This window comes from Macrobrachium rosenbergii, chromosome 41 (genome assembly GCF_040412425.1).
Source record: "Macrobrachium rosenbergii isolate ZJJX-2024 chromosome 41, ASM4041242v1, whole genome shotgun sequence".
Classification (NCBI taxonomy): domain Eukaryota; kingdom Metazoa; phylum Arthropoda; class Malacostraca; order Decapoda; family Palaemonidae; genus Macrobrachium; species Macrobrachium rosenbergii.
In genome coordinates, this window is record NC_089781.1 from 36,511,043 (window position 1) to 36,538,252 (window position 27,210).

Sequence of the window (27,210 nt, forward strand, 5' to 3'; positions counted from 1 at the left end):
TGATGTCATCTGGATAAGATGCAAAACAACATAAGTTAGAATAAATCAGTAACAAATTCCAGCGCTTGGATAAAATGAACCAGCTAAATCACTCGAGATTTGTTAGATAACTAGACTTATCAACAGCTTGTAATCTAAAAATATGTAGCTAACATTTCCTTCTCTGCGAGATGTGCTGCAACATGTTGTAGGATTAACGAGAATGTCAGAAAGATTTGGGTGATATTAATTGTTATAACAGCAAAAAACTCAGATATAGCTATTATGAAGGTGTCTTTTTGTGTCCATGGAACAAAAAATCTTATACCATCTTCACCATCGTATCATAAAAAAGGCTTTGGAACCAGTTCACCGTCCTGTGAGAAAACCTTAAATTGTAAACAACTGTTCTAGTATCAAAAAGTGGAAGGAATTCTAATCCCCCTTTTCACTTAAACATAAATTATTAAAGTTTTTCACTAAATAAAATGTAGTCCAGTTTCACAGAGAAAATTTATCATAGTTTTTAATCTAAGGAAAATATAGATGCTTTTTTATTTAGTAAAGATAACTAAACCATCCCAAGGACTCAGTAGTAGTCTTTTCCAACAGCAGACCATGCATCTGAGAGGCTATGGAAATCTTGGAGCATTTTGACCATTCCATATAAAAAAAACCTTTATCACAAAAGACTGAGTCTAACTTGGTGAAAAATATCAAGTGCTTTCATTAACTGCAGTTTCTATAATTCTGCATACGAAGTAAAAAAATCAGTCAATATTTATAAAGTTGTGAAAATGTTATGGAGTTTCGTTTATCCTTGGTTTCTTGTATTCACGATCTATTACCACAATACACTACATTTTGAATTCTCTAATGGCCAATGAATTTATTGACACAAAATTGCTGAAATACAGCTAACTGGGATGTAAATAATAACTGAGACACATACAACTCAACAAAACAGTCTTTTAATTCTGATAAAAAATGTCTGTTCTATACATGCTGATTATTCTCTGACTTCCTAATGATGTGCACACTGCATTGCCAATGTAAAAGAAACATAACACACACTTTACTTAATATGGGCCTGCAAAAATTGCAGCACTCCATGTTTTATTTTAACCTAAGAACAAAACTGTATTAATAGTGAAATTGGGGTTCACTTTATATGTTTGCCTCAAGAAACTTAGAACATGCTCAGGTAATGCAATTATTGTGTTTATGTAATTCTAACATTACAGATATGTAATTATGAACTTATTTATTAAGCAATCATTTCATAAATAACTGCAAATGTATGGTTTAAAAAGACCCATTAAAATCAGGTACTAAATAGGGCATTATAGCTTCCAAAGGGCTTTATAATAAATAGTACGCCGTGTTGAATTAACCACATCAAAACGAATCCAGGTAAAAATATCACAGGTAAGAAAGTTGCAGAAAAAAAGTCACAGGAAAAAAAAGTCACATTAATCTTCCCTAGATAGTAACCTCAAGGGTTTTAACCTAGTAGGTATACAACTTTGCGACGTGTTTAGTACAGGCCCATGGGGATTTTTTTGTTTTAACCCAGTATGTATCCACCTTTGCGGTGTGTTTAGTACAAGCTCATTGGGGATTTTTTTTAAACCCATCATGTATCCACCTTTGCAGAGTGTTTGGTACAAGACTGTTGGGGATTTTTTTGTTTTAACCCAGTATGTATCCACCTTTGCGGAGTGTTTGGTACAAGACCGTTGGAGATTTTTTTTAAAACCCAGTATGTATCCACCTTTGCGGCGTGTTTAGTACAAGCCCATTGGGGATTTTTTTTTTAACCCAGTTTGTATCCACCTTTGCAGTGTGTTTAGTATAAGCCCGTTGGGGATTTTATAAATCCAATATGCATCCACCTTTGCTGTGTGTTTAGTACAAGCCTGTTGGTGTTTTTTTTCTTAACCAAGCATGTATCTACCTTTGTGACATGTTTAGTGCAAGCCCGTTAGGGATTTTTTTTGTTTTAACCTAGTATCCACCTTTGCAGCATGCTTAGTACAAGCACGTTGGGGATTTTTTCAATCCAATATGCATCCACCTTTGCAGTGTGTTTAGTACAAGCCCATTGGGAATTTTTTTTTATCCAATATGTATCCACCTTTGCAGCATGTTTATTACATGCCTGTTGGGGATTTTTTTTGTTTTAATCCAGTATCCACCTTTGTGGTGTGTTTAGTACAAGCCCATTAGGGATTTTTTTAAATCAATATGCACCCACCTTTTGCGTGTTTAATACAGGCCCATTGGGGAATCTTTTTAATCCAATATGCATCCACCTTTGTGGCGTGTTTAGTACAATCCCGTTGGATATTTTTTAAAATCCAATATGCATCCACATTTGATGCCTGTTGAGTATTATTTTTTCTTAACTAGGTATGTATCTACCTTTGCGGCATGTTTAGTACAAGCCCTCTGGGGATTTTTTTGTTTTAACCCAGTATCTACCTTTGCGGCATGTTTAGTACAAGCCCGTTGGGGATTATTTTTATCCAATATGCATCCACCTTTGCGGTGTGTTTAGTAAAAGCCTGTTGGGGATTTTTTTAATGCAATATGCATCCACCTTTGCAATGTGTTTAGTACAAGCCCATTGGAGATTTTTTTTTTAACCCGGTATGTATCTACCTTTGTGGTGTGTTTAGTACAAGCCTGTTGGGGATTTTTTTTTAATGTGATATGCATCCACCTTTGCGCTGTGTTTAGTACAAGACCATTGGGGATTTTTTTTCTTAACCCATATGTATCTACTTTTGTGGCGTGTTTAGTACAAGCCCCTTGGGGATTTTTTTGGTTTTAACCCAGTATGTATACACCTTTGCAGACTGTTTAGTACAAGATCGTTGGGATTTTTTTTTAACCCAGTATGTATCCACCTTTGCGGCATGCTTAGTACAAGCCCATTGGAGATTTTTTCAACCCAATATGTATCCACCTTTGAGGTGTGTTTAGTACAAGCCCGTTGGGGATTTTTCTGTTTTAACCCAGTTTGTATCCACCTTTGCGGTGTGTTTAGTACAATCCCGTTGGAGATTTTTTTCTTAACCAGGTATGTATCTACCTTTTCGACATGTTTAGTACAAGCCTGTTGGGGATTTTTTGTTTTAACCCACTATCCACCTTTGTGGCATGTTTAGTACAAGCCAGTTGGGGATTTTTTTAATCCCAACATGCATCCACCTTTGCAGTGTGTTTTAGTACAAGCCCGTTGAAATTTTTTTATCCAATTTGTATCCACCTTTGCAGCATGTTTAGTACAAGCTGCTGGGGATTTTTTAAAATCCAATATGCATCCACCTTTGCATTGTGTTTCATACAAGCCCGTTGGGGATTTTTTGGTTTTAACCTAGTATCTACCTTTGTGGTGTGTTTAGTACAAGTCCATTGGGGATTTTTTAAACCCAGTATCCACCTTTGAGGCATGTTTAGATGAAGCCCGTTGGGATTTTTTTTAATCCAGTATTCATCCACCTTTGCGGTGTGTTTAGTACAATCCCGTTGGGGATTTTTTTTTATCCAATATGCATTCACCTTTGCAGTGTGTTTAGTACAAGCCCGTTGGGGATTTTTTAAACCCATTATGTATCCACCTTTGTGGCATGTTTAGTATAAGACCATTGGGGATTTTTTTCTTATCCCGGTATGTATCTACCTTTGTGGTGTGTTTAGTAGGAGCCCGTTGGAGATTTTTTTTGCTTTAACCCAGTATGTATCCATCTTTGTGGATGTTTAGTACAAGATCGTTGGGGATTTTTTTTGCTTTAACCCAGAATGTATCCACCTTTGCGGTGTGCTTAGTACAAGCCCATTGGAGATTTTTTAACCCAATATGTATCCACCTTTGCGTGTGTTTAGTACAAGCCTGTTGGGGAGTTTTTTGTTTTAACCCAGTATGTATCCACCTTTGCAGTGTGTTTAGTACAAGGCTGTTGGGGATTTTTTTTCTTAACCAGGTATGTATGTACCTTTGCGGCATGTTTAGTACAAGCCCATTGAGGATTTTTTTTTTTAACCTAGTATCCACCTTTTTGACATGTTTAGTACAAGCCCGATGGGGGATTTTTTTTAATCCAATATGCATTCACCTTTGGGGTGTGTTTAATACAAGCCCGTTGGGGATTTTTTTTAATCTAGTATGTATCCACCTTTGCAGCATGTTTATTACAAGCCTGTTGGGATTTTTTTGTTTTAACCCAGTATCCACCTTTGCTGCATGTTTAGTACAAGCACGTTGGGGATTTTTTTGTTTTAAGCCAGTATCTACCTTTGCGGCGTGTTTAGTACAAGCCCACTGGGGATTTTTTTAATCCTATATGCATCCACTTTTGCAGCATGTTTAGTACAAGCCTGTTGGGGATTTTTTTAAATCCAATATGCATCCACCTTTGTGGCGTGTTTAGCACAAGCCCATTGGGGATTTTTTGTTTTAACCCAGTATGTATCCACCTTTGTGGTGCGTTTAGTACAAGCTCGTTGGAGATTTTTTTAATCCAATATGCATCCACCTTTGCGGCATGTTTAGTACAAGCTTGTTGGGGATTCTTTTCAATCCAATATGCATCCACCTTTGTGGCGTGTTTAGTACAAGCCCGTTGGGGAATCTTTATAATCCAATATGCATCCACCTTTGAGGGGTGTTTTTTAGGATTTTTTTGTTTTATCCCAGTATGTATCCACCTTTGCGATGTGTTTAGTGCCGGTTGGGGATTCTTTTTAATCCAATATGCATCCACCTTTGCGGCGTGTTTAATACAAGCCCGTTGGGATTTTTTTTAAGCCCATTACGTATCCGCCTTTGCAGTGTGTTTAGTACAAGACCGTTGGGGAATGTTTGTCTTAACCTGGAACGTATTCACCTTTGTGCCGTGTTCAACAAGCTCATTGGAGATTTTTAACCTAATATGTATCCACCTTTGTGGTGTGTTTAGTACAAGCCCGTTGGAGATTTCTTTGAATCAATACATATCCACCTTTGCGGTGTGCTTAGTACAAGACCATTGGGGATTTGTTTCTTAACCTGGTATGTATCCATCTTTGACGTGTGTTTAGTACATGCCCATTGGAGATTTTTTCAACCCAATATGTATCCACCTTTGATGTGTGTTTAGTACAAGCGCGTTGGGGATTTTTCTGTTTTAACCCAGTTTGTATCCACCTTTGCGGTGTGTTTAGTACAATCCCGTTGGAGATTTTTTTTCTTAACCAGGTATGTATCTACCTTTGCGGCATGTTTAGTACAAGCCTGTTGGGGAATTTTTTGTTTTAACCCACTATCCACCTTTGTGGCATGTTTAGTACAAGCCAGTTGGGGATTTTTTAATCCAACATGCATCCACCTTTGCAGTGTGTTTAGTACAAGCCCGTTGGGGAATTTTTTTTCATCCAATTTGTATCCACCTTTGCAGCATGCTTAGTACAAGCCGCTGGGGATTTTTTAAAATCCAATATGCATCCACCTTTGCAGTGTGTTTCATACAAGCCCGTTGGGGATTTTTTGGTTTTAACCTAGTATCTACCTTTGTGGTGTGTTTAGTACAAGTCCATTGGAGATTTTTTTAAACCCAGTATCCACCTTTGAGGCATGTTTTAGATGAAGCCCGTTGGGATTTTTTCTAATCCAGTATTCATCCACCTTTGCGGTGTGTTTAGTACAATCCCATTGGGGATTTTTTTATCCAATATGCATTCACCTTTGCAGTGTGTTTAGTACAAGCCCGTTGGGGATTTTTTTAAACCCATTATGTATTTTGTGGCATGTTTAGTATAAGACCATTGGGGATTTTTTTCTTATCCAGTATGTATCTACCTTTGTGGTGTGTTTAGTAGGAGCCCGTTGGGGATTTTTTTTGCTTTAACCCAGTATGTATCCATCTTTGTGGCTGTTTAGTACAAGATCGCTGGGGATTTTTTTTGCTTCAACCCAGAATGTATCCACCTTTGCGGTGTGCTTAGTACAAGCCCATTGGAGATTTTTTAACCCAATATGTATCCACCTTTGCGCGTGTTTAGTACAAGCCTGTTGGGGATTTTTTGTTTTAACCAAGTATGTATCCACCTTTGCAGTGTGTTTAGTACAAGGCTGTTGGGGATTTTTTTTTCTTAACCAGGTATGTATGTACGGCATATTTAGTACAAGCCCATTGAGGATTTTTTTTTTTTTAACCTAGTATCCACCTTTGTGACATGTTAAGTACAAGCCCGATGGGGATTTTTTTTTAATCAATATGCATTCACCTTTGGGGTGTGTTTAATACAAGCCCGTTGGGGATTTTTTTAATCTAGTATGTATCACCTTTGCGGCATGTTTTGCAAGCCTGTTGGGATTTTTTTGTTTTAACCCAGTATCCACCTTTGCTGCATGTTTAGTACAAGCACGTTGGGGATTTTTTTGTTTTAAGCCAGTATCTACCTTTGCGGCGTGTTTAGTACAAGCCCACTGGGGATTTTTTAATCCTATATGCATCCACTTTTGCAGCATGTTTAGTACAAGCCTGTTGGGGAGTTTTTTTAATCCAATATGCATCCACCTTTGCGGCGTGTTTAGCACAAGCCCATTGGGGATTTTTTGTTTTAACCCAGTATGTATCCACCTTTGTGGTGCGTTTAGTACAAGCTCGTTGGAGATTTTTTTAATCCAATATGCATCCACCTTTGCGGCATGTTTAGTACAAGCTTGTTGGGGATTCTTTTCAATCCAATGTGCATCCACCTTTGTGGTGTGTTTAGTACAAGCCCGTAGGGGAAGCTTTATAATCCAATATGCATCCACCTTTGAGGGTGTTTTGTACAAGCCAGTTGAGGATTTTTTTGTTTTATCCCAGTATGTATCCACCTTTGCGATGTGTTTAGTACAAGCCGGTTGGGGATTCTTTTTAATCCAATATGCATCCACCTTTGCGGCATGTTTAATACAAGCCCGTTGGGGATTTTTTTAAGCCCATTACGTATCCACCTTTGCGGTATGTTTAGTACAAGACCGTTGGGGAATGTTTGTCTTAACCTGGAACGTATTCACCTTTATGCCGTGTTTGGTACAAGCTCATTGGAGATTTTTTAACCTAATATGTATCCACCTTTGTGGTGTGTTTAGTACAAGCCCGTTGGAGATTTCTTTTAATCCAATACATATCCACTTCTGCGGTGTGTTTAGTACAAGACCGTTGGGGATTTGTTTCTTAACCTGGTATGTATCCATCTTTGACGTGTGTTTAGTACATGAACATTGGTTTGGCATGCTTAGCACAAGCCTGTTGGGGATATTTTTAATCCAATATGTATCCACCTTTGCAGCGTGTTTAGTAGAAGCCTGTTGGCGATTTTTGTTTTAACCCGGTATGTATCCACCTTTGCAGCGTTTTTCGTACAAGCCCATTGGAGATTTTTTTCTATCCAGTATGTATCCACCTTTGCGGCGTGTTTAGTGCAAGCCCGTTGATGAGTTTTATTTATCCAGTATGCATCCACCTTTGCAGCGTGTTTGGCAGCCTACAAGGCCATTGGGGATTTTTGTTTTAACATTGTATGTATCCACCTTTGTGGCGTGTTTAGTACAAGCCCTTTGGAGATTACCGTAAAAACATAAACAAAAGACTAAATATCGTAGAGATAATGACCCCCAAGAAATATTGTGAATTTTTCCTGTGACTTTATTACTGGCCACCAGAAATTAATGGGGCCTTTTTCCTGTGACTTTTTTCCTAGCCAAAATTGTGACTTTTTTTCTGTGACTTTTTTCCTGTGACTTTATTACCGGCCACCGTCAAAACACCCATATACTATATTAATAGTGATCTGGTTAAAATAAAAAAAATAAAAAGTATAGTGACTTCTAGAGAGAGAGAGAGAGAGAGAGAGAGAGAGAGAGAGAGAGAGAGAGAGAAGATTTGTGACAAGATGTTAAATTCAAAGACAGGCAGAAACTGCCATGAAAAGTAAGAGGTCTACTTCAGTATGAAACTTTTTTACCTCTACGGACAGGAAAAGTGAAAGGAGAGAAATAATATGAGTCTGCACGATACCGTAACGAACATGAGAGGGTCTGGATGGAGCCATTCATCGGATAACCTCTGTCTTCTCTTTTTCATAAGCTTACAGTGTGGCTGGAAATATACAACGATTAAGAATGAAACTATTAGACTTGAGCGTTAATTCTGGTTTTTCATAGCCTCCGGGTCATTATGAGTCAAATGACCATTCTTTTCCCCTTAATAGTAATCTATTTATCTCACGCAAATCATCACGGTATGGTGTGATTATATTTTTCAAAAATCCTTCTAGAAAAGATACCGGTTTGTGACAGAAATTGCAGCAAGTTCTGCCCATATCTTTCTTTTACAGGTGCTTCATTTTTCTCTGTCGCTCAATCTCACTTTAAATCATTTTCAGTTGTGTAGGAAATGAATTCTCTTCCACCCCGCCAAAGCCTGAGAATGAACCCCAGTTCATAGTTCATCCAGCCTTTTGCATCAAGACGGAGAAAATGTGTGAACGTCATTCATCTATGAAGTTGTTGTAATCAAAGAAAGTAAGAAATCTGATAAAATCTCAAATGAAAGAGAAAATAATTAATTTCTTCCCTTTTGAAGTATCTTGTATGAATCATTTATACCAAGACAGCCTACGATCATTTCTTCTTTGTAAGAAGATTCAGGTAATCTTATTTAAACATTTGCTTATCGAACTAGGGTCAACGGATCTTTTGTTTTATGAGATTAAGCCACCCTTAGGCGGGCACGGGCTCTTGCTTCTATAGCACCCCTTAACTGCGAATACTTTTTTATTTGCGCTTCCATATATAATAACTTTTCAAGTGTTAATCGGTGCCAGTAAAAGGGTGAAAAATCTTAGTTTTTATTGTTCAAGTGATTCACGGTAATTAGTGAAATGCCACGAAGAGGATTTTTGAAAGCAAAGGTAAGCACTATGCAATTAATTGCTGGCAGCAAAGTAGTCAAAGGTTTATGTAGATATGATCTTGAGTCGAATTATTCTTCAAAAAAGAAGCCTGGGAAAAGTGGAATAGGTTTTTTCCTGAGCATATAGATTTATAAAGCTAAGGTTAAATACTTGTGAGAGTCCAATTCTTTATATACCAGATAACTAAAATGCATTAAGTTTCATAGCAACAAGCGCATGTAGAATTAAAAAACATGGGTTTTCCGAGGTATAAAAAAATCAAGTTTTCTGACTGAGGGTCATCTAACATCAGGGTGCACTGTGCACTCATCACAGACCATGGAAGTTACAAAGAACGGTAAATGCCCATGTTTTGGCTTAATGTGATATTAATTTTTAAGTTATTTATTAAAACATCCACTTACCAACTTTGATTCAGTATGAGCTAGAAGTCTTCTATGAGTTTTTTCCCCCCGCTTATGTAAAATATTTTTCACTGAGTGCAGTTCTATTGTTAAATTCTGTATTAATCGGACCTTCACTCGGCCACTACAGTACAGTCGGCCAAAGAAAAATTGGCGCAGTTTCTTTATTCATCGTTCGTTATGTAAATATCGCCATATGCAGGTGCCAGATTATTTGCTTTTCGATCGTGACAGCCTCAGAAGCAATTGGAATTTGGCTTTGCTTCTGCTCAAGTCTTGACGATGACCCAACGTATCATACAGTACTGGCATGTCGTCGTTTGTCACTTACAGCCGATAAATAATGATGAAGCCTGTCAATATGCTTTAATAGCAAAGTGTAATTCAACTAATTTTGTCCTTTGATCAATTAAATAATTGGCATGGCACATTTAGTTGTCCTAAATTTGACTTCTGATTCTGACACCTGATTACCTACAGTAGGTCTATTTTCAGCAGTATCTCTCTCGGATGCGTCATGTGAATGAATGTTTAAATCGACAATATCTATATTAATCTGCTTTATTTGATTATTCCCGTTATTCCTTTTTATTGACCAAGTTCTCCTTTGTTCTTATCCTTTTCATTAGTGCTTAACATAATTTACTCAGACGTAGCTATCTCATGTTGCAACATAAGAAATCAGACGAAAACAACTTAGTCTTTTTTCAGTCTAATTCCTTGCATGTCATCCTGTTTCATCCGCACACGGTGTAAAAGAATTACTTTCATAAAAGCATTCTTGGGTTAATCTTGATGTAGATATTCATATCTCCTAAACAGAAATTAATTAGAATCGGTTTCACACGTATGCCTAGACCTACTGCCGTGAGCATCATACGTAGCTGAAAGGTTAGGAAATATGAAAGGTAACTTTCTCATTTAAGTATATTTCCGATATTTACAATAAAACTAAATGATATATTATATATATATATATACTATATATGTATATATATATATATATATATATATATATATATATATATATATATATATATATATATATATATATATATATACTGTATATATTATATATATACATATATATATATATATATATATATATATATATATATATATATATATAAATATATATATATATATATATATATATATATATATATATATATATATATATATATATATATACATAAGAAAAAGTCCGTGAAGTTGTAATGCAGTCAAATAAATTAAAGCTAACAAACAAATGAAAATAAACATATCCATATTAGCAGGTGATATATATATATATATATATATATATATATATATATATATATATATATATAATATATATATTATATATATATATATTATGCATATGTGTGTGAGAGAGAGATGAATTAAACAGGAATTTAGTCCTAACATATGCCTATAAGTATTGTATGTATAGATTCACATGAATAAGAAAATGTTAGAGAAGTAAATGAGCCAAAACGAAGTCAGATACAAAATAACACTGTTAAACTAACGAGAATAAAATGGTAAAATTGGTCACATTATATGAAAAGGCAGCATAACTCATTAAAACTTTGTTTAGGATCCTCGTGCATCAGACACGCATCTTATCCTATTTGGCATTGATGCAACAAGGACTTCGCAAGTGTTTGCTGCTCCCCTCTTTGGCCCTAAGTTTTCCCAAATATCTGTTGCATGATTTATGAGGTTCTCTTTGGTGTAAGCACAATTAACACCCCATTGTTGGGTCATGTAGGCCCATAAGTTATCTATTGGGTTCAGCTCTGCACCAGCCAATTAATCACGTCTGGATTCTGCTGGAACCATTGCTTTACAACCTCTGCATTTGCAGAATTGTCTATGGCGATATATACTGGCATGGGATACGGCAATAATAGTTTTCGAAATAAGGGTACTAAAATGTCCCGTAAAATTTCGATACACTGATTGGTGTTAAGAAACACTCACCGATGGCAATTAGCCCTCCTGGTCCACTGGCAGCAGCCATCCATCCCTATAACCCAGCTGATATTCTGCCACTGCGCCTTGAAGGTGCGATGTTATTTTCAGCATATTTGTCGATAGAAAATATTATTTCAACTGACAAACAATTCAATAGAGAGTAGTTAGTCATGCAAAAAAAAAAAAAAAGAGAGAGAGAGAACAGTAGGCCTACAACTTTACAGACATATTTTCTTCCATTTTTATATATGTTATAACATAGACCTATCTTATGAATTATAATCTATATATGAAAACTATGTTTCCTAATAGCCTATAGGTATGAATAAAAATTATATATCAAGACAACTATATGAAAATAAATGTGCAGTATAATCCCCATTAAACAGATAATTCCTGTGTGAACAGTCAAATACATAATAGTTATTGATCATTTCTCAGCTTTAGGTCTAGGATATACAGTATATATACAGTAATAAAGACCAAATAAAAGTTTTTTTTCATTTTGCAACTATGTATTATTTTCACTTTATAGTCGAATTGCCATTAGTTTTTTTATATATAACGTAATGCATTCAAGTATATATACTACGTATCAGTTTGTAATAGAAATAAACAGGTCCCATCCTTTCTTCTTTATGCTGTTGCGTTAGCAACGATTTCCATGCCGGAATCCTGTGATGCATTCCTGCCCCATGCAACCTATTCTGCACAGTCTGCACATGTATTTGCAGGCCAAGCTGCTGTTTCACAGCAACTGCTGTCATCTGGGGCTGTTCTTTGACAGCTGCAACAATCATATTGTCTAGCTCTTTTCTGGGGCTTCGAGGAGTTCCATTTCTAGGCCTATTTTTCACTCTGTTATATATATATATATATATATATATATATATATATATATATATATATATATTTTATCTTTGATAGTATTTTGTGTTTCCATTGTTTTCTGTAAAATTTAACAAATGGAATCGTTCAACTACCATCAATTTTATACTGAAATGATAATATAAGGGCTATATTTATGCGATACTGCTAGTGATGGCTGTCTCCTATTGTTGCCGAAACGTGCAAATGTGGCCTCCGGTGGAAGTTTTGATGCAGGAGTGGGGTCTTCATTTTACGGTCTGCCACACCAAGTGTGGAAAGAAATGTTCATACTCTTTTTAGGGGTTTATTGTGGTCAGATATATTAGTTTCTTATATTTTATGATTCATTGTCCTATATTCTCGGCTATTTGCATATTTATATATCTTTTTATATAAAAATGACTGAATAAAAAGACATCAAAGAATGGTTGTTTGCGCCGAATCATGAAGCAGCAGAAGTTGATGGAGCCAGAAATGTCTTGATTGACACGTCGAATGCAGACATCAGAGTGACAGCAGCTTTAGGGTTCCATCTAATTATGGCAGCTTAAACCTATTTAAAATTGTTTTAGTAAATGTGAAAAATTATTGTGATCAACTTAAGGGAAGTTACAGGAAATGATCTTTAGACTGTGAAGGAAAGCTATGGGTTAAATGACTTTAAAATTTAGGCTACCACGGAAGTCAGTGCTGTGGAAATGTGGCAACACTGTATTATGGCAGTGGTCGTGATTCGACGTTTTTTATCACTTCGTTTCGTTCACGTCAATTTTGTTATATGGAAAATAGTTTTTTCATAATACTATAACATGATGTTCTAAAGATTACAGTGACTGATTTTAACGCCATTACATAAGATTTATTCCATCTTCGAACAGATAAGTATATTAATCAGGCATGAATTGTGCGTCAGGCAGTTGATCGAAAAATTATGAAACTCTGCCAATTTTAATTTGGCCGACTGTACATGAAAAACTTTGACCTCTCTCTCATTAGGTAACATGTTCAGTTACAGAAACACAAAAAAAGGGGAGATTCCATTTCCTGCCTTTCATTTTATCTCTGCGCTGACCATCACAAAAACTCGGCTATCGCAGGATGTCTACTCGACTACAAGCGCTTACGTATAACCCAACCCTCTCCCTCACCATTACCGCAAAACGCCGGGATCCTCCGGTCGCAGAATAGTGATTCGACTTGGCAGTGAAGTGTGACGCACAGCTTCTTCGTCAGGGAGAGAGAGAATAAAAACAGGTCAGCTCAAACTGGAATACACCAGTAATCTTTTCTGGGTGAGTCATTTAGAGAACCCTCATATTTTGTTAATTCACCTACACTATTAATAAAGGAGTATTATCACTAGACTAATCTTTCGAAATGCACGTATACTTTTACGTGGTGGAATAAATTGCAATATACCGTGTTTATCGTTTGTATTTCTTTGAAAATTTCGTGTTAAAAGCTCAATTCATTGCCGTTACGATTTGGGTTGGGCACACTTAGCCATTAAGCGATTATACATTTCAACGGCTATTTGGCCGCGAATTTCGGTAAACGCGCGCAGTGGTTTGATTTTCAGTGTCTTGCCCAAGGCCAATACAAATTGGCCTTGGTCTTGCCAAAGTAGTCTGCCGCCAAGATATTTCATTCGCTACCACCTGTGTCTGACTCCTAACTTATCGTTGATTTTATTTATTTCTTTATGCTGTTATTTATAAGTTTTATTTACTCTTTTAGTTTCCAGCACTACTCATCACACCATTTTTTTCCTCATTACTAACTGCTGATCTACCCTCTTCGTTAGGAAAACGTCCTACTAGACAATTTGAACTTCTCCATGTGTAGTATTCAGAAAACGTCACTCATTTCTCCTGGAAAAGTAGGCCACGTTAGTAACAGAGTTAAAAAGTGATTTGCAACAGGAAAACACCATTACTCTACAGTAGTTCATTTATTGTGTTTACTCAGCGCTCACTAAAAACGAGTTTAGGACTGAACAACTTGGAATGTTCAGTGTACGAATGTTTGTTTAGCATTTTGCCTATACAACGCACGATGACAGTATTTTTTGGTAACCTGTCGACTATCAACATGAAAAAGAAAATTTTCCCCGTTTTTCATTGTTTTATATTTCTTGAAAGTTGTGAAAATAAGTACAGCAAAGGAAAATGCCCATGTTAATAAAACAAAGGGGTAAAAGAACGTTATGTTTTGGGATATTGTCTCTGTCCCTTTCCCAGCAACAAATGCTTTAGGAATGTGCAGGAGAACCACTTACACAAGGCAATTAAGGGATATGGGGTTGTTAAAGCCCTGAGGATAAGGAATGTCATCTTTAAAGTAGCATACGAACCTCAAAGGTTTGGTAAATTTTCGCCCAGTTTCCTTGAGATTGGCGAAAGATTCATGCTGTTCGTCTTCCTAACTGAGGCATCATCGAGACCTTTGAAATAAATATTTCCTTGGACATTTTGTGATGCACCTAAGTTTATAGCCTAATAGTCTGTGGAGTAGGTTAGCTTACACTGTTAAAAAGGAAGAATTTTGATGTGTGAATATTACCAGTAATTGGCATCTGCTTTGAGACAAGACTTTTCCCTGTGATACCCACAGGATTTATACATCCCTCGCAAGGTTTCATCTTTAAGCCAATATCTTCGGACGTTTCCAAAAGCGGATGGCTATAATTAAGGGCAGCTAAAATCAAAGGATTGTCTCTTCCCGGAGTTTTACCCCTTTTGATGATTTCTATGTATGGGATTTTTATTTCAAAGATGTATGTTTCTTTTGGCTTATCTCTGGAAATACGAAGGAAAATCTTTACACGTCACTTTTCCAGTGGCTTATTAGGGTATTTGAAGGAAGATGGCCTCATAAACTATTTTGAATTCTAAAGCTTTGCATCAGGGATCAAATCCATAGGACGAGAAAAAATGTTGGTATTCAGTCCAGCCTTTAAAAAAATATGATGATGACTCAAGAAATCGCTGTAAGATACAGATAAAATGGAAGCTCTGTGTATTAGGAAATAAACAAAATTAATAACTTGCAATGGTTATAAAAGCCATACTGAGCATATCTTCCTAATCTAATTTTAGAAATGCACACTTTATATACAAGAAAGCTAGAATCTGAAATATTCCATATTCGTAAATTGTAAGTCATTCTGAAACTTTTTGCATACATAGTCCTCCTGTTTGGTAGAACTACAAAACCATTATCGTTTGAAAAGGGTTAGAGATTTTACTCGTAAAAGAACGTTCTCCTCAAATCTGCTTGTTTGATTTATATAGCCATTTTCTCTGCTCACACACACAAACACACACACACACACACACACACACACACACACACACATATATATATATATATATATATATATATATATATATTGTCACGAAGTGATCAAGTATCTGGTTATTACACAATAATAAGACCAAAAAATTTACCTCACTTCAGCCAGATACTTGAAACCTCATAACAAAAATATTAAGACTGAATACTCTAAAGGTACAGTGATCCCTTAAAACTTGCTTAGCACTTGAAAAATCCATCTAAATTTATCAATTTATGGGTGAGGTAACAACTGATAAGCTATAAACAGACTAGGGGAAAAAGGGCATCACTCCATTAAATACTATAATTGTTTCCCTGGTTTGACTTCACTTTGATAAAGGAGAATTAATCAGATATATCACTTACCTTGAACACACACACAAATATCTCTAATCACTGGTGGTCAAAATGAAACACTGTGCTTTTAAAACTTTAAACAGACAAATTTATTTCTAAGTTCAAAAGTTATAAATAGAGTTGACAATCTCAAAAAGATTTACTATTACTTGACAACAGTGTAAGATTTAAGTATTTCTTAACCAAGATTAACCCACAAAACTTTAATTTATCAAGAAATTAACTTAATTAAGCAAAATTCAAACAATTAACACTCACTCCAGATTACAATGTAAATCTCGATAATTGAGATCAACACAAATGTTCACTGAAATCTCAATAATTGAAATCAACATAAGTATTCACTGAAATCTCAATGAAATCAGCACCAACAAAACACTAATTAATTACCAACACAAACTTTGGGAAACACTGTGAAATTATAAACAAATGAGCATTTGATAATATGAAAACACGGGCACATAAGAAAGTAATATGCAGACATAAACATTCCAACAGCAATTTCACTAAGACAAAATATGTTTAAAGATTGTATCAATCTTTCAAAAGATTACCTTCACTTTTAAAAGACTAAACTCACCTCTTACTAAAATCACAACTACCTTTCACCAAGACAACTTTTCAGCTTTAAACATGATACAATACAAGTAAATAAGCACATTACCTTACTCCATTTGTAATCTATAAAACACTTTTTCACAGTGGCTGTAAAACACAAATATTTTAAACCATTCTCAAAAAATATTATATCTCATGGGAGAGTTTTACAAAACTTATATATCTAGGAGAGTAACCACAGTTTTACACCCTTCTATATGAATAATAACTGAGAGAGAAAGAGGGAGTTCTTACTAATACCAGGCCCCTTATCAGACTAACTGTATTTGTTCACCAACCCTGCTTTTATCCTCAAACCCAGGTTGTCAGTTAGTCATTTCAAATCTTAGAATAACCCGAGTCCCTTCTCCTACATTCTAGAATACCCAGAATACAGAAATCCTTCTTCTACAAACAGAATACATGGAATACAGAATAAGCACAAGTATTCTTTGACTTGGAAAGGAATTATGTTTTACTCTTTTATCTAAATGATTGGCAGATCATTTCCTGTTTGGACACTTGTGTAAACAGACACTTAGGCCTTTGGAACTAGTCACGGTTAAAAGCTGTCAACCCTTGTCACAAATCCTAAGTGCTCTCTCCTCGCTTTCCCTGGACGAATATGTGTTCAGCTGAGCAAATAGCAAAACAGAATGTACTGGTTACCAAGATTTCTCTGAAACTTTAACTCCCATGAAACGTAGATGTTATGAACATAAAAGAATATGTAACATTTATAAGCATTGCACAACATTACATGCATTATAAAATCACCTCATTACACCTCACAACATATGAAATAGCTGTAAGAATAAAACATATCAAAATCATAGACAATACATCAAAAACACAGAACAAACATTACTTTTACTGAATGGCTATATTTTATAATATCATATTATAATATTCCTCACCCGAGAAGATTAATTATCCTGGGTTTGAATCCAAGATTCAGAACGGGATGAATAATCTACAATTACATTGCTCCTTCCAAAAATGTCTCTCTTTGCAAAATAAGATTATATAATCAATCAGGGAGCTACTATGGCTGAAAAACTTAAACAGAATAGGCGATAAACTCTAGGCATATCCACAAATGTTTGTAACTCTTTCACTACTTTAGAAATAATCTTAGCTTGCCCAATATTATCAAGTAATTGATCAATAAGAGGTAAGGGATAATTATCAGCTACACTGATGGAATTCAGTGTCCTATAATCAGTACACATCCTAAACGAGCCATCTGGTTTCTTCACTAACACACAAGGAGAACTGTAATGACTTGAACTGGGTTCTGCCAATCCGTGCTGCAATAAATATTCGACTTCCTTTTTCAAAACATCTCAATGAAAAGGTGATACATGGTAAGCTCTTTGCTTGAATGGCTTAGAAGATGCCAAGCCATTTATCTCATGCTTTGTCAAGTCTGTGCACTTAGGTATGTCTGTAAAAATCTCAGGGAAATTTTGAATCATCTCACTTAATTCTTTGCTTTGTTCAACATTTAGATGTTTTAGTTTGTTCTCCAAAATTTCTAATATTGAAGAATTGTTCATGTTGTTTTCAGCTCCCAATTTGTAGCTATCATCATCCTCTGTAGATGAAGTTGTTTGGGTTATAGACACTATCTCAGTTCTGGTCTCAGAGAAGTAGGGTTTCAAAAGATTTACATGTATCTTCCTCTGTCGTTTCCTTCTCCCTGGTGTTTCAATCACATAAGTTCGATCACTTAACTTTTCTGTTATCCTATAAGGACCTTGAAATTTATTTGTAAGGGGGAATCTTTTCACTGGTAAAACACTAGAACTTCCTGTCCAACACTAAGACTTCCTTTTCATTTTAATTTTGTTTATCCTCAAATTTTCTAAAGAGAATTTTCTAATTTCTCTTAACCTTTTCCTCAAGTTCTTTCACATATTCTCCTTGGACTTCCTCTTGATTTTCTTCCCAGTTCTCTGCAAGAATTTTCAACAGACCTCTCACGTCTCAACCAAAAATCATTTCGTTTGGTGAACATCCCCTACTTTCTTGAAAAGCATTCCTTACTTAAAATGGCATTAAAGGTAAACCAACATCCCATTCTCTTCCCGACTTGGTTAACATACTTTTCAAAGTCTGGTGGAATCTTTCCAAGGCTCCTTGAATCTCTGGATGGTAAGCTGTAGATAACTGTTGTTTCACTCCTAACAAGTTCATCACATCTAGGAATAATTTTGAAGTTAAGTTCATTCCTCTATCACTTTGTACAATTTCTGGAATTCCAAACTTGGAGAAAAACTCCACCAACTTCTCAGCAACTACCTTTGCACTTGTACTTCTTACAGGAATCGCCTTGGGACATCTTGTTACTGGACACATTAACGTCAACAGATATTCATGTCCTTTCTTCGTTTTCAGAAGCAGACCAGCCGCATATATTATCACCTTGCTAAAGGTTCTCCTCTAACTTCTATCGGTTGTAGGGGAGCTTTTTGAGTAGTTTCATTTGGTTTTCCAGCTATCTGGCATGTATGACACTCCCTGGAAAATCTGCTAATATCCTTGTGAAGTCCAGGCCAAAAAAAATACTTAATAATCTTCTCTACAGTCTTCCTGATTCCCATATGTCCAGACTCGTGTGCTACTGCTACAGCTTGCCTCCTCTGTCGATATGTAATCAAAATTTGATGATATTCCCCCATTCAGCATTTCCTGGAATATCTGCAGGTCGATGCTTCCTCATTAGCAATCCTTCCATTAGGTAATAACAAGTAGGAGTTTGTTGCATCTCTTCTTGGTCAACAACTCTGAAGAACAAGTCCGCCAACATTGTATCCTTCTTCCGCAGTTCTATTAACTTCTCTCTAGTCACTTGACCAACTTCAAGGGTTGAACTCTCAATATCTGCCAACTCTGCTACTGTAGTTCCACTACTATCTTCAGGAACACTTTGATTACGCTGAGTCTCTTCAACAATAACAGGATCCTCTTCTTCTTGGGAAATCTCTTCATTACTGACACTAGGGGAACTTCACTTTCCTGAAACAGCTCTTCTAATCTCATAGATCCTTCACTTGATCCTTCTGGTGCAGGTAAATCCTTAGTTTCTTCACTTCTATACTCAGTTCTCTTCATACTCCTGGTAGTTACACAACCTGGAAACAGGTGAGGGTTTTTCTTCTCTATCTCTACCGTAGGACTAATCCTAAATGGTTTGTCTGTCACTATAGGACAAGGAATGAAGGGAACACCACCAACTTTATTATCCAGTAAAACATGCACACCTTCAACACCTGGTGAGTCCTTTACAGCAAAATCAATGCTTCCTGTCACTAATTCACATGACAAATGCAAGCGGCATATAGGAGTTACCTCCTCTCCTCCTATACCCTTTAAAATAACTGAATCTCCGGTGAGATTCTTCTCCAACTGTGGATGAGCACCACTAACTACCACACTATGGTTACTTCCTGTATCACGTAATATCTTCACTGGTACCTGCACACTCAAAGAGGGAGTTGTCAGCATACCCTCATAGTTATATGGCTTAAAAGCCTCCTCATTGTTCAGCCACTCACTACTTGAAGTTTCATTTCCACTGGTTGCTAAGCACTCTGCTTGTCTAGTTTCATTTTTTCCCACACTATTCTTCATAGTTTGCTTTACCTGGTTACCCCTTATCACCTGTCCAACTGGCTTAATCTGCTGTTGCATCTTATAACAATCTTGACTATAATGTCCTACTCTTCCACACTTATAGCAAACAATATTAGTCTTCTGCATCTGTCTTGAGAACAGACCAGAAGGTGAGGGTTTAACATTCAACTGCTGTGGGTCCTATCCTGCCTTTGTACTGGTATAGTTGTTAGAAGGGTTTCTTGCATCAATGTTCTTAAAACTTGACTGAGACCTATAACCTGTGAATTGTTGGTTCTGGTACTTGGCATTATAATTCTTCTTGCTAGATATTATGTCATAGTCCGCACTCAGTGTAGCAGCTTTATCAAGTTTCTTCACTCTCTCTCTCTCTCAAATAAGCTCTTATATGTTCAGAAATTCCTCTTAGATGTTGCTCTAAGACCACTAATTCTTCAAGTTCGTCCATAGACTTAACTTTAGTGGCCTCCAACCAACGTTTAAAACATCTCCTTACTTGATAGGCATAATCTAAGAAAGTCATCTTGTCATCCTTCTTCAAAGATCTGAATCTTTCATTATAATATTCAAGGGTCATCTGGTAAACTTCCAACACACTGTGTTTCAGTACACTGTACTCTTTACACTGATCAGATGATAAGGCTAAATAGGCACTTCTTCCTTTACCAATTAGAACACTCTATAATAAGACTGACCATTTATCTTTTGGCCATCCCATGCCTGTAGCTACTTTTTTCAAAGTGCTCAAAAAACTCATCTGGAGCTTCTTCTGTAAACTTTGGAATTAACTTCTGCATTCTTACTACATCAAACACAGGGTCTGCGTTACCTTGGACATAGTTATATGGGTTTACAGGTAATGTGGTTCGAGCTCTGATTAACTCCAACTCCCTTTCATGTTTTGCTTTATCTCTGTCTTCTTTTTCTCTATCAGCCTGTATCTGCAGTCTCAGCAACTTTTCTTCTGACTCTAGTACCATCAGTTTACACCAATTTTCTTCTGTTTCTAAACGTCTAAGTTCTGCCTCTGCATCACCGTTCTCATTGTCTTGCCTTAGCTTATTTGTAAATTCTACCTCAGCTGCACTCAACAATTCATATACCTCATTTAACTCTCTGTCTACTTTACCAGAGCTTATTAATGCTTGGATTGCAACAAATTTAATTTGTGCCTCAATCATATCACTATTCACATTACCACCACATATCACTGCTAAGAGAGTCCACTGTGCCTTAGTCGAGATTCAGATAACTTTCTGATGGCTGGAGCACCTAAAAATTCCTGAACTTCAACAAACAGAGCCATTTTCTCTAGTTTACTCAACTAAATAGTTTACAATACACTTCAAAACAACTAAATGGTCACTCTCCTACCAAAATACATCCCTAACACCACCAGTATAAACCATAAATCATTGTGATATTCTGTTTAGTTCGTCCCGGGCCTGGGCACCAAATATTTTGTCACAAAGTGATTAAGTACCTGGTTATTACACAAATAATAAGAACAAAAAATTTACCCCACTTCAGCCAGATACTTGAAACCTCATAACAAAAATATTAAGACTGAATACTCTAAAGGTACAGTGATCCCTTAAAACTTGCTTAACACTAGAAAAATCCATCTAAACTTATCAAGTTACGGGTGAGGTAACAACTGATAAGCTGTAAACAGACTAGGGGAAAAAGGGCATCACTCCATTAAATACTATAATTGTTTCCCTGGTTCGACTTCACTTTGATAAAGGAGAATTAATCAGATATATCACTTACCTTGAACACACACACAAATATCTCTAATCACTGGTGGTCAAAATGAAACACTGTGCTTTTAAAACTTTAAACAGACAAATTTATTTCTAAGTTCAAAAGTTATAAGTAGAGTTCATAGTCTCAAAAACATTTACTATTACTTGACAACAGTATAAGATTTAAGTATTTCTTAACCAAGATTAACTCACAAAACTTTAATTTATCAAGAAATCAATTTAATTAAGCAAAGTTCAAACAATTAACACTCACTCCAGATTACAATGTAAATCTCAATAACTGAGATCAACACAAATGTTCACTGAAATCTTAATAACTGAAATCAACATAAGTATTCACTGAAATCTCAATGAAATCAACACCAACAAAACACTAATTAATCACCAACACAAACTTTGGGAAACACTGTGAAATTATAAACACATGAGCATTTGATAATATGAAAACACGGGCATATAAGAAATTAACATGCAGAAATAAACATACCAACAGCAATTTCACTAAGACAAAATATGTTTAAAGATTGTATCAGTCTTTCAAAAGATTACCTTCACTTATAAAAGACTAAACTCACCATTCTCAAAAAATATTATATCTCATGGGAGAGTTTTATAAAACTTATATATCTAGGAGAGTAATCACAGTTTTACACCCTTCTATATGAATAATAATTGAGAGAGAAAGAGGAGTTCTTACTAATGCCAGGCCCCTTATCAGACTAACTGTTTTTGTTCACCAACCCTGATTTTATCCTCAAACCCAGGTTGTCAGTTAGTCATTTCAAATCTTAGAATAACCTGAGTCCCTTCTCCTACCTAGAATACCCAGAATACAGAAATCCTTATTCTACAAACAGAATACATGGAATACAGAATAAGCACAGTATTCTTTGGCTTGGAAAGAAAATATGTTTTACTCTTTTCTCTAAATGATTGGCAGATCATTTCCTGTTTGGACACTTGTGTAAACAGACACATATGCCTTTGGAACTAGTCACAGTTAAAAGCTGTCAACCCTCGTCACAGATCCTAAGTGCTCTCTCCTCACTTTCCCTGAACAAATACGTGTTCAGCTGAGCAAATAGCAAAACAAGATGTACTGGTTACCAAGATATCTCCAAGCTTTAACTCCCACGAAACATAGACATTATGAACATAAAAGAATATGTAACATTTATAAGCATTGCACAACATTACATGCATTATAAAGTCACTTCATTACAACTCACAACATATGAAATAGCTGTAAGAAAAAAAAACATATCAAAATCATAGACAATATATCAAAAAAACAGAACAAATATTACTTTTACAGAATGGTTTATATATAATATCATATATATATATATATATATATATATATATATATATATATATATATATATATATATATATATATATATATATATATATTTTAATTGTCACGGTTACAATTGTTACGATGTGCAGGTTACGGCGCTTTTCAAATATATTCATCAGAAATTAAAGGACCTCATGTTCAAACTGGAAGAAGGGATGCGCGACGGAAGAAATACCAAAAAGAATAATCATAATTTGAAGGTTTTTATGTAAAACTCAATAATAATGCAGTTTACATCATTTTCAAATTATAGGATTAAAAAGTGAGGTTTTCTTATGATTTTTATGATTTTCGACGAGCTGGACTTACGACGATTTTCATTTTACAATTAGACATCATAAGAATTGAAATTCAAATGGACTGGGGTCCAAGTATATATATGTATATTTTTATAATAAAAATATATATATAAATACCATATATTTGAATATATATATTTAGTAATATATATATATATATATATATATATATATATATATATATATATATATATTAACTTTATCACATACACAATTGTTCTGTGCATTAGTAGAATTACTAAAAGGACCTCATTCAAACTGGAAGAAGGGAGCAGCAGGAAAGACCAGATCATGAGGGGTGGGGGTCACAGGAGGAGCTATTATAGGATTAAAAGTATATACAGATATAAATACAGCTGGACTATCTGCTCATTGTATGGATACTTGATAATGTGGACTGTTTGTCAAGAAATAACTTTTTATAAAACTTATTAAATACCATCCAGTTTGAATAGGTCCTTTTATAATATATATATATATATATATATATATATATATATATATATATATATATATATATATATATATATATATATATATATAAAAAAAGCAGGAATGCTTATAATAATCGTACCACTTAAAAGTTTAAATAACCTTCTTTGTTTTGGTTACAGAGCAAAAGATCAACGATTTGAGGAAGGACACGCGACTATTCATTCGGACTTGGGCTCCACCTGTTATCATGATCAGTATTTTGTACTTAGCTTGCGTTCTGCTGTTGGCAGAGAATATAAGGTAAGCATTCCTTCATAACGAAATTTTTTTTTATAATTTGCCTGCAGTGCAGTGCTAGATCTTGTATTGAGAAACAGTATAGATTGCCTGTTTCTACTTTCAGACAGTCGACTAGATTTTTGCGATGAGAATTTTAATAAAGATATTTTTTTAAATGATATCATTCTCTTTTAAGCTTGCTGATGAAGATGGTTTAATTGTTTTGTTAAAGAAAAATGTTCTTCAATATAATTTCATAAGTAATTCGAAATATCTGAACTGATATTCTGCTTTCTTAGTATTCTAATAAGTAATCACTTTATCGTGCCTTTATAACAAGACCTGAGAGTTTATATTGGGACTCATGTGATTTCCTTTACTCTATGGTCTTTCGTCAATCTCGGCTACATTATAATTTTTTTTGGTAGAGTTTATTTACATCTACATATTAGGTTGTATTTAATATTTTGATTTTGAACATATCTGTAATTTTTTATACGTTAACTGAATTATGCATTTTAAATGTTCTTTTATTCCGTAGGTGGCCTAGCTTGCTGTCTGTTAATCTTACTTACTCTCTAGATAAAGATAGGAGTGAGTTTGTAATGTATCTTATTATGTTACCAACAGATGTGACGTGGACATCGTGCCAGAACGCTTCTGTGATTGTGATTATTACCCAGGAGGCTGCATCATCAGCAAGGCGGCTCCACCAGGCTTCAAATGTAAATGTGAATATCGAGGCGTGTGGACGTGTTCAGGTACAGCATATCCTTGTGTTGGGAAGGAAAAATGCCCAGGAAGCTTGGCTGACCATTGTGCTTGCCAGCTTGGAGGGGGTGATTGTGGAGGCTACAGAGAGCCACTTGGAAACTGCGAATATTCAGAACTTCCGAGACTTGACGTTGAAGGCGCCGCTGACTGCGACTGCCAGTATTATTCCGGGGGATGTCTCATTCATGAACCGGCGCCTTATGGTTGGAAATGTGTCTGCGCTTACAAAAGCTTCTGGACGTGCACTGGCTGGGCACAGCAGTGTTCCGCTGACGAGGTCTGTCCTGGAAATGACTTCTCTTATTGCGGTTGTAAGAATGGTGGTGGAGACTGTGGCGGGTACCCAGACAAACCAGAGTGCCCCTCTCCTTTTCTGTCAAAAGAGTGTGACTGCGAAAGAGCTTCTGACTGGAGCAAAGGTCTCTATGATATCGAAAAAGTTGAATATAACATGGACAACGTCAGCATTCATTACATTCAACCAAACATTTTAGCAAATAAAGACATCCCTAATTACACCGGAACACTTCAAAGCATCTCTTTCACATTTGGGGAAAAACTGGCCAAAACCTCGACCTACTCCCATACGTCAGGAATTGATATTGAAGCTGGCATAAAATTTGTTGCAGGAATCCCATCGATTATTGATGCTACAGGGTCTGTAAACATTGTCAGTAACTACTCTCACACCTGGGGAAAAAATGAATCCATAGAAACCATGTTTCAAGGACAGTTCACGTGCAATGGAAACCCCAACACCTACACCCGATGTGCAGTGACTATCAGGAACGCCAAAGTGGATGTTCCTTACGTCATGCAAGTGAGGCATAAAGTCATTCCAAACTGCCTCTGCAAGAGCTTTGGCGTCTGGAGCGGAACTCAGGCTTACAATGCCCAACTTATAACAAAGGAAGTAGGAAACTGTCTCAATAATGAATGCATCAATGAGTATGAACACTGTGTATAACCAAAAACAAATGTTTTCATTAGGTTATGCATAACTAGTCTAGCATATTTTGACTTATTAGGCAGATATTAAATAAGACCTCATAAATTTTACTGTACCCTCATTTACCCTTATTATTCGTTATATTCCATTGTGTATGAAGTGAAAATAGCAATGTTTTATATGTTACTATCTGCTAAATTACTCATATGGCTATGGTATCAAGTGATGGTCCAAAGATAGGACTTCAGAATAAAATAAATCCAGAAAATATCCCAGTGAAACCTGAGGACTTCCTACGTTAGATAAATGTGTCACTCTCACTCTCATTCAAGAAACGAAATTCTACTCCATGATGCCAAAGCTTGGGGACAGCCACCTCAGTTCACAGTTCAACCAGGGTTTTACATTATGAAAATTGTCCTTGAACACTTTCCAGGAAAATTAACGAAACATTATCCTATCAACTTGTAAGTGGACTAAGTAACTTGAGAACGTTTCAAATGCAAGAGAAAATAAAGTTCTGCTGAGATTTTGAAATATCTTTCAGGTGTATGAACATTAGTTCTGCTTGCCAAAAAATGTGACAAAGGATACTTGATATTTAGGCTTTTTATTCTTTAGCTCTATAATCGTTAATCAGTGTAATAAAGTGATGACAAATCCAAGAAAATTTTCATTTTGCACGTTACCCATTTATATTAATTAAGGAAATGCTATGGGGAGGAACTTTGCAAGCAAAGGCGAGAAAGGCTTTATAAAGGAAATGAACTAATACTGGTATGAAAGCATTTTTTAAAACTTTTATTGAGAAAATTGGCATAGTTTTGCACAAAGTTTTCTTTTATGCAAATATAATTTCATATTAAATACCTATGCTTTTTTATGTTAGTTATCACAATGTGGTTAATAAATCATCATTTACATCTATGTATATAAGTCAGTCAGATAAGAAAATACTAACAATATAAAATGGATTCTATAACTAGCTGATAATGCAATAAAATAAACATTATTACAATGTGCATATAATGTTACATTTTAATAATCAGTAAGGATTTTATTAATTACACAAATGATATTTCCATTTCTCGAGATGAACATATTCTGAAGTAAAAAATAAATGGCATTTATCTTCAAGTGCTTTCAACAATATAAATCTTGTTTTGAACATTCTCCTTTTTACAAATTAAACAATGTGTAACTCATCTGCTAAGGGCATTACTTTATGAAGATACCAAATTCCAGTTAT

General features: G+C 35.5%; 1 protein-coding gene across 2 annotated transcripts; it reads left to right on the forward strand.

Annotated features, from left to right (window-relative positions):
- Positions 1-13,254: 13,254 nt before the first annotated feature.
- Positions 13,255-26,631, forward strand: LOC136826803 (uncharacterized). 2 transcript variants are annotated; one of them, XM_067084242.1, is made up of 3 exons: positions 13,255-13,459; positions 24,139-24,259; positions 24,869-26,631. In XM_067084242.1, exons 2-3 carry the CDS (start codon positions 24,207-24,209, stop codon positions 25,977-25,979), a joined length of 1,164 nt encoding a protein of 387 aa, XP_066940343.1. In that variant the 5' UTR covers positions 13,255-13,459; positions 24,139-24,206; the 3' UTR covers positions 25,980-26,631. The 2 variants fall into 2 exon arrangements, with proteins under 2 accessions (XP_066940343.1, XP_066940344.1); XM_067084243.1 differs by having other exon boundaries at positions 13,272-13,421.
- The last annotated feature ends 579 nt before the right edge of the window (positions 26,632-27,210 follow it).

Coding starts and splice junctions, on each gene's coding strand:
- LOC136826803 (XM_067084242.1), top strand. CDS start 24,207: ATGATCAGTATTTTGTACTTAGCTTGCGTTCTGCTGTTGGCAGAGAAT. Junction 24,260..24,868: donor CTGTTGGCAGAGAATATAAG/GTAAGCATTCCT, acceptor TGTTACCAACAG/ATGTGACGTGGACATCGTGC.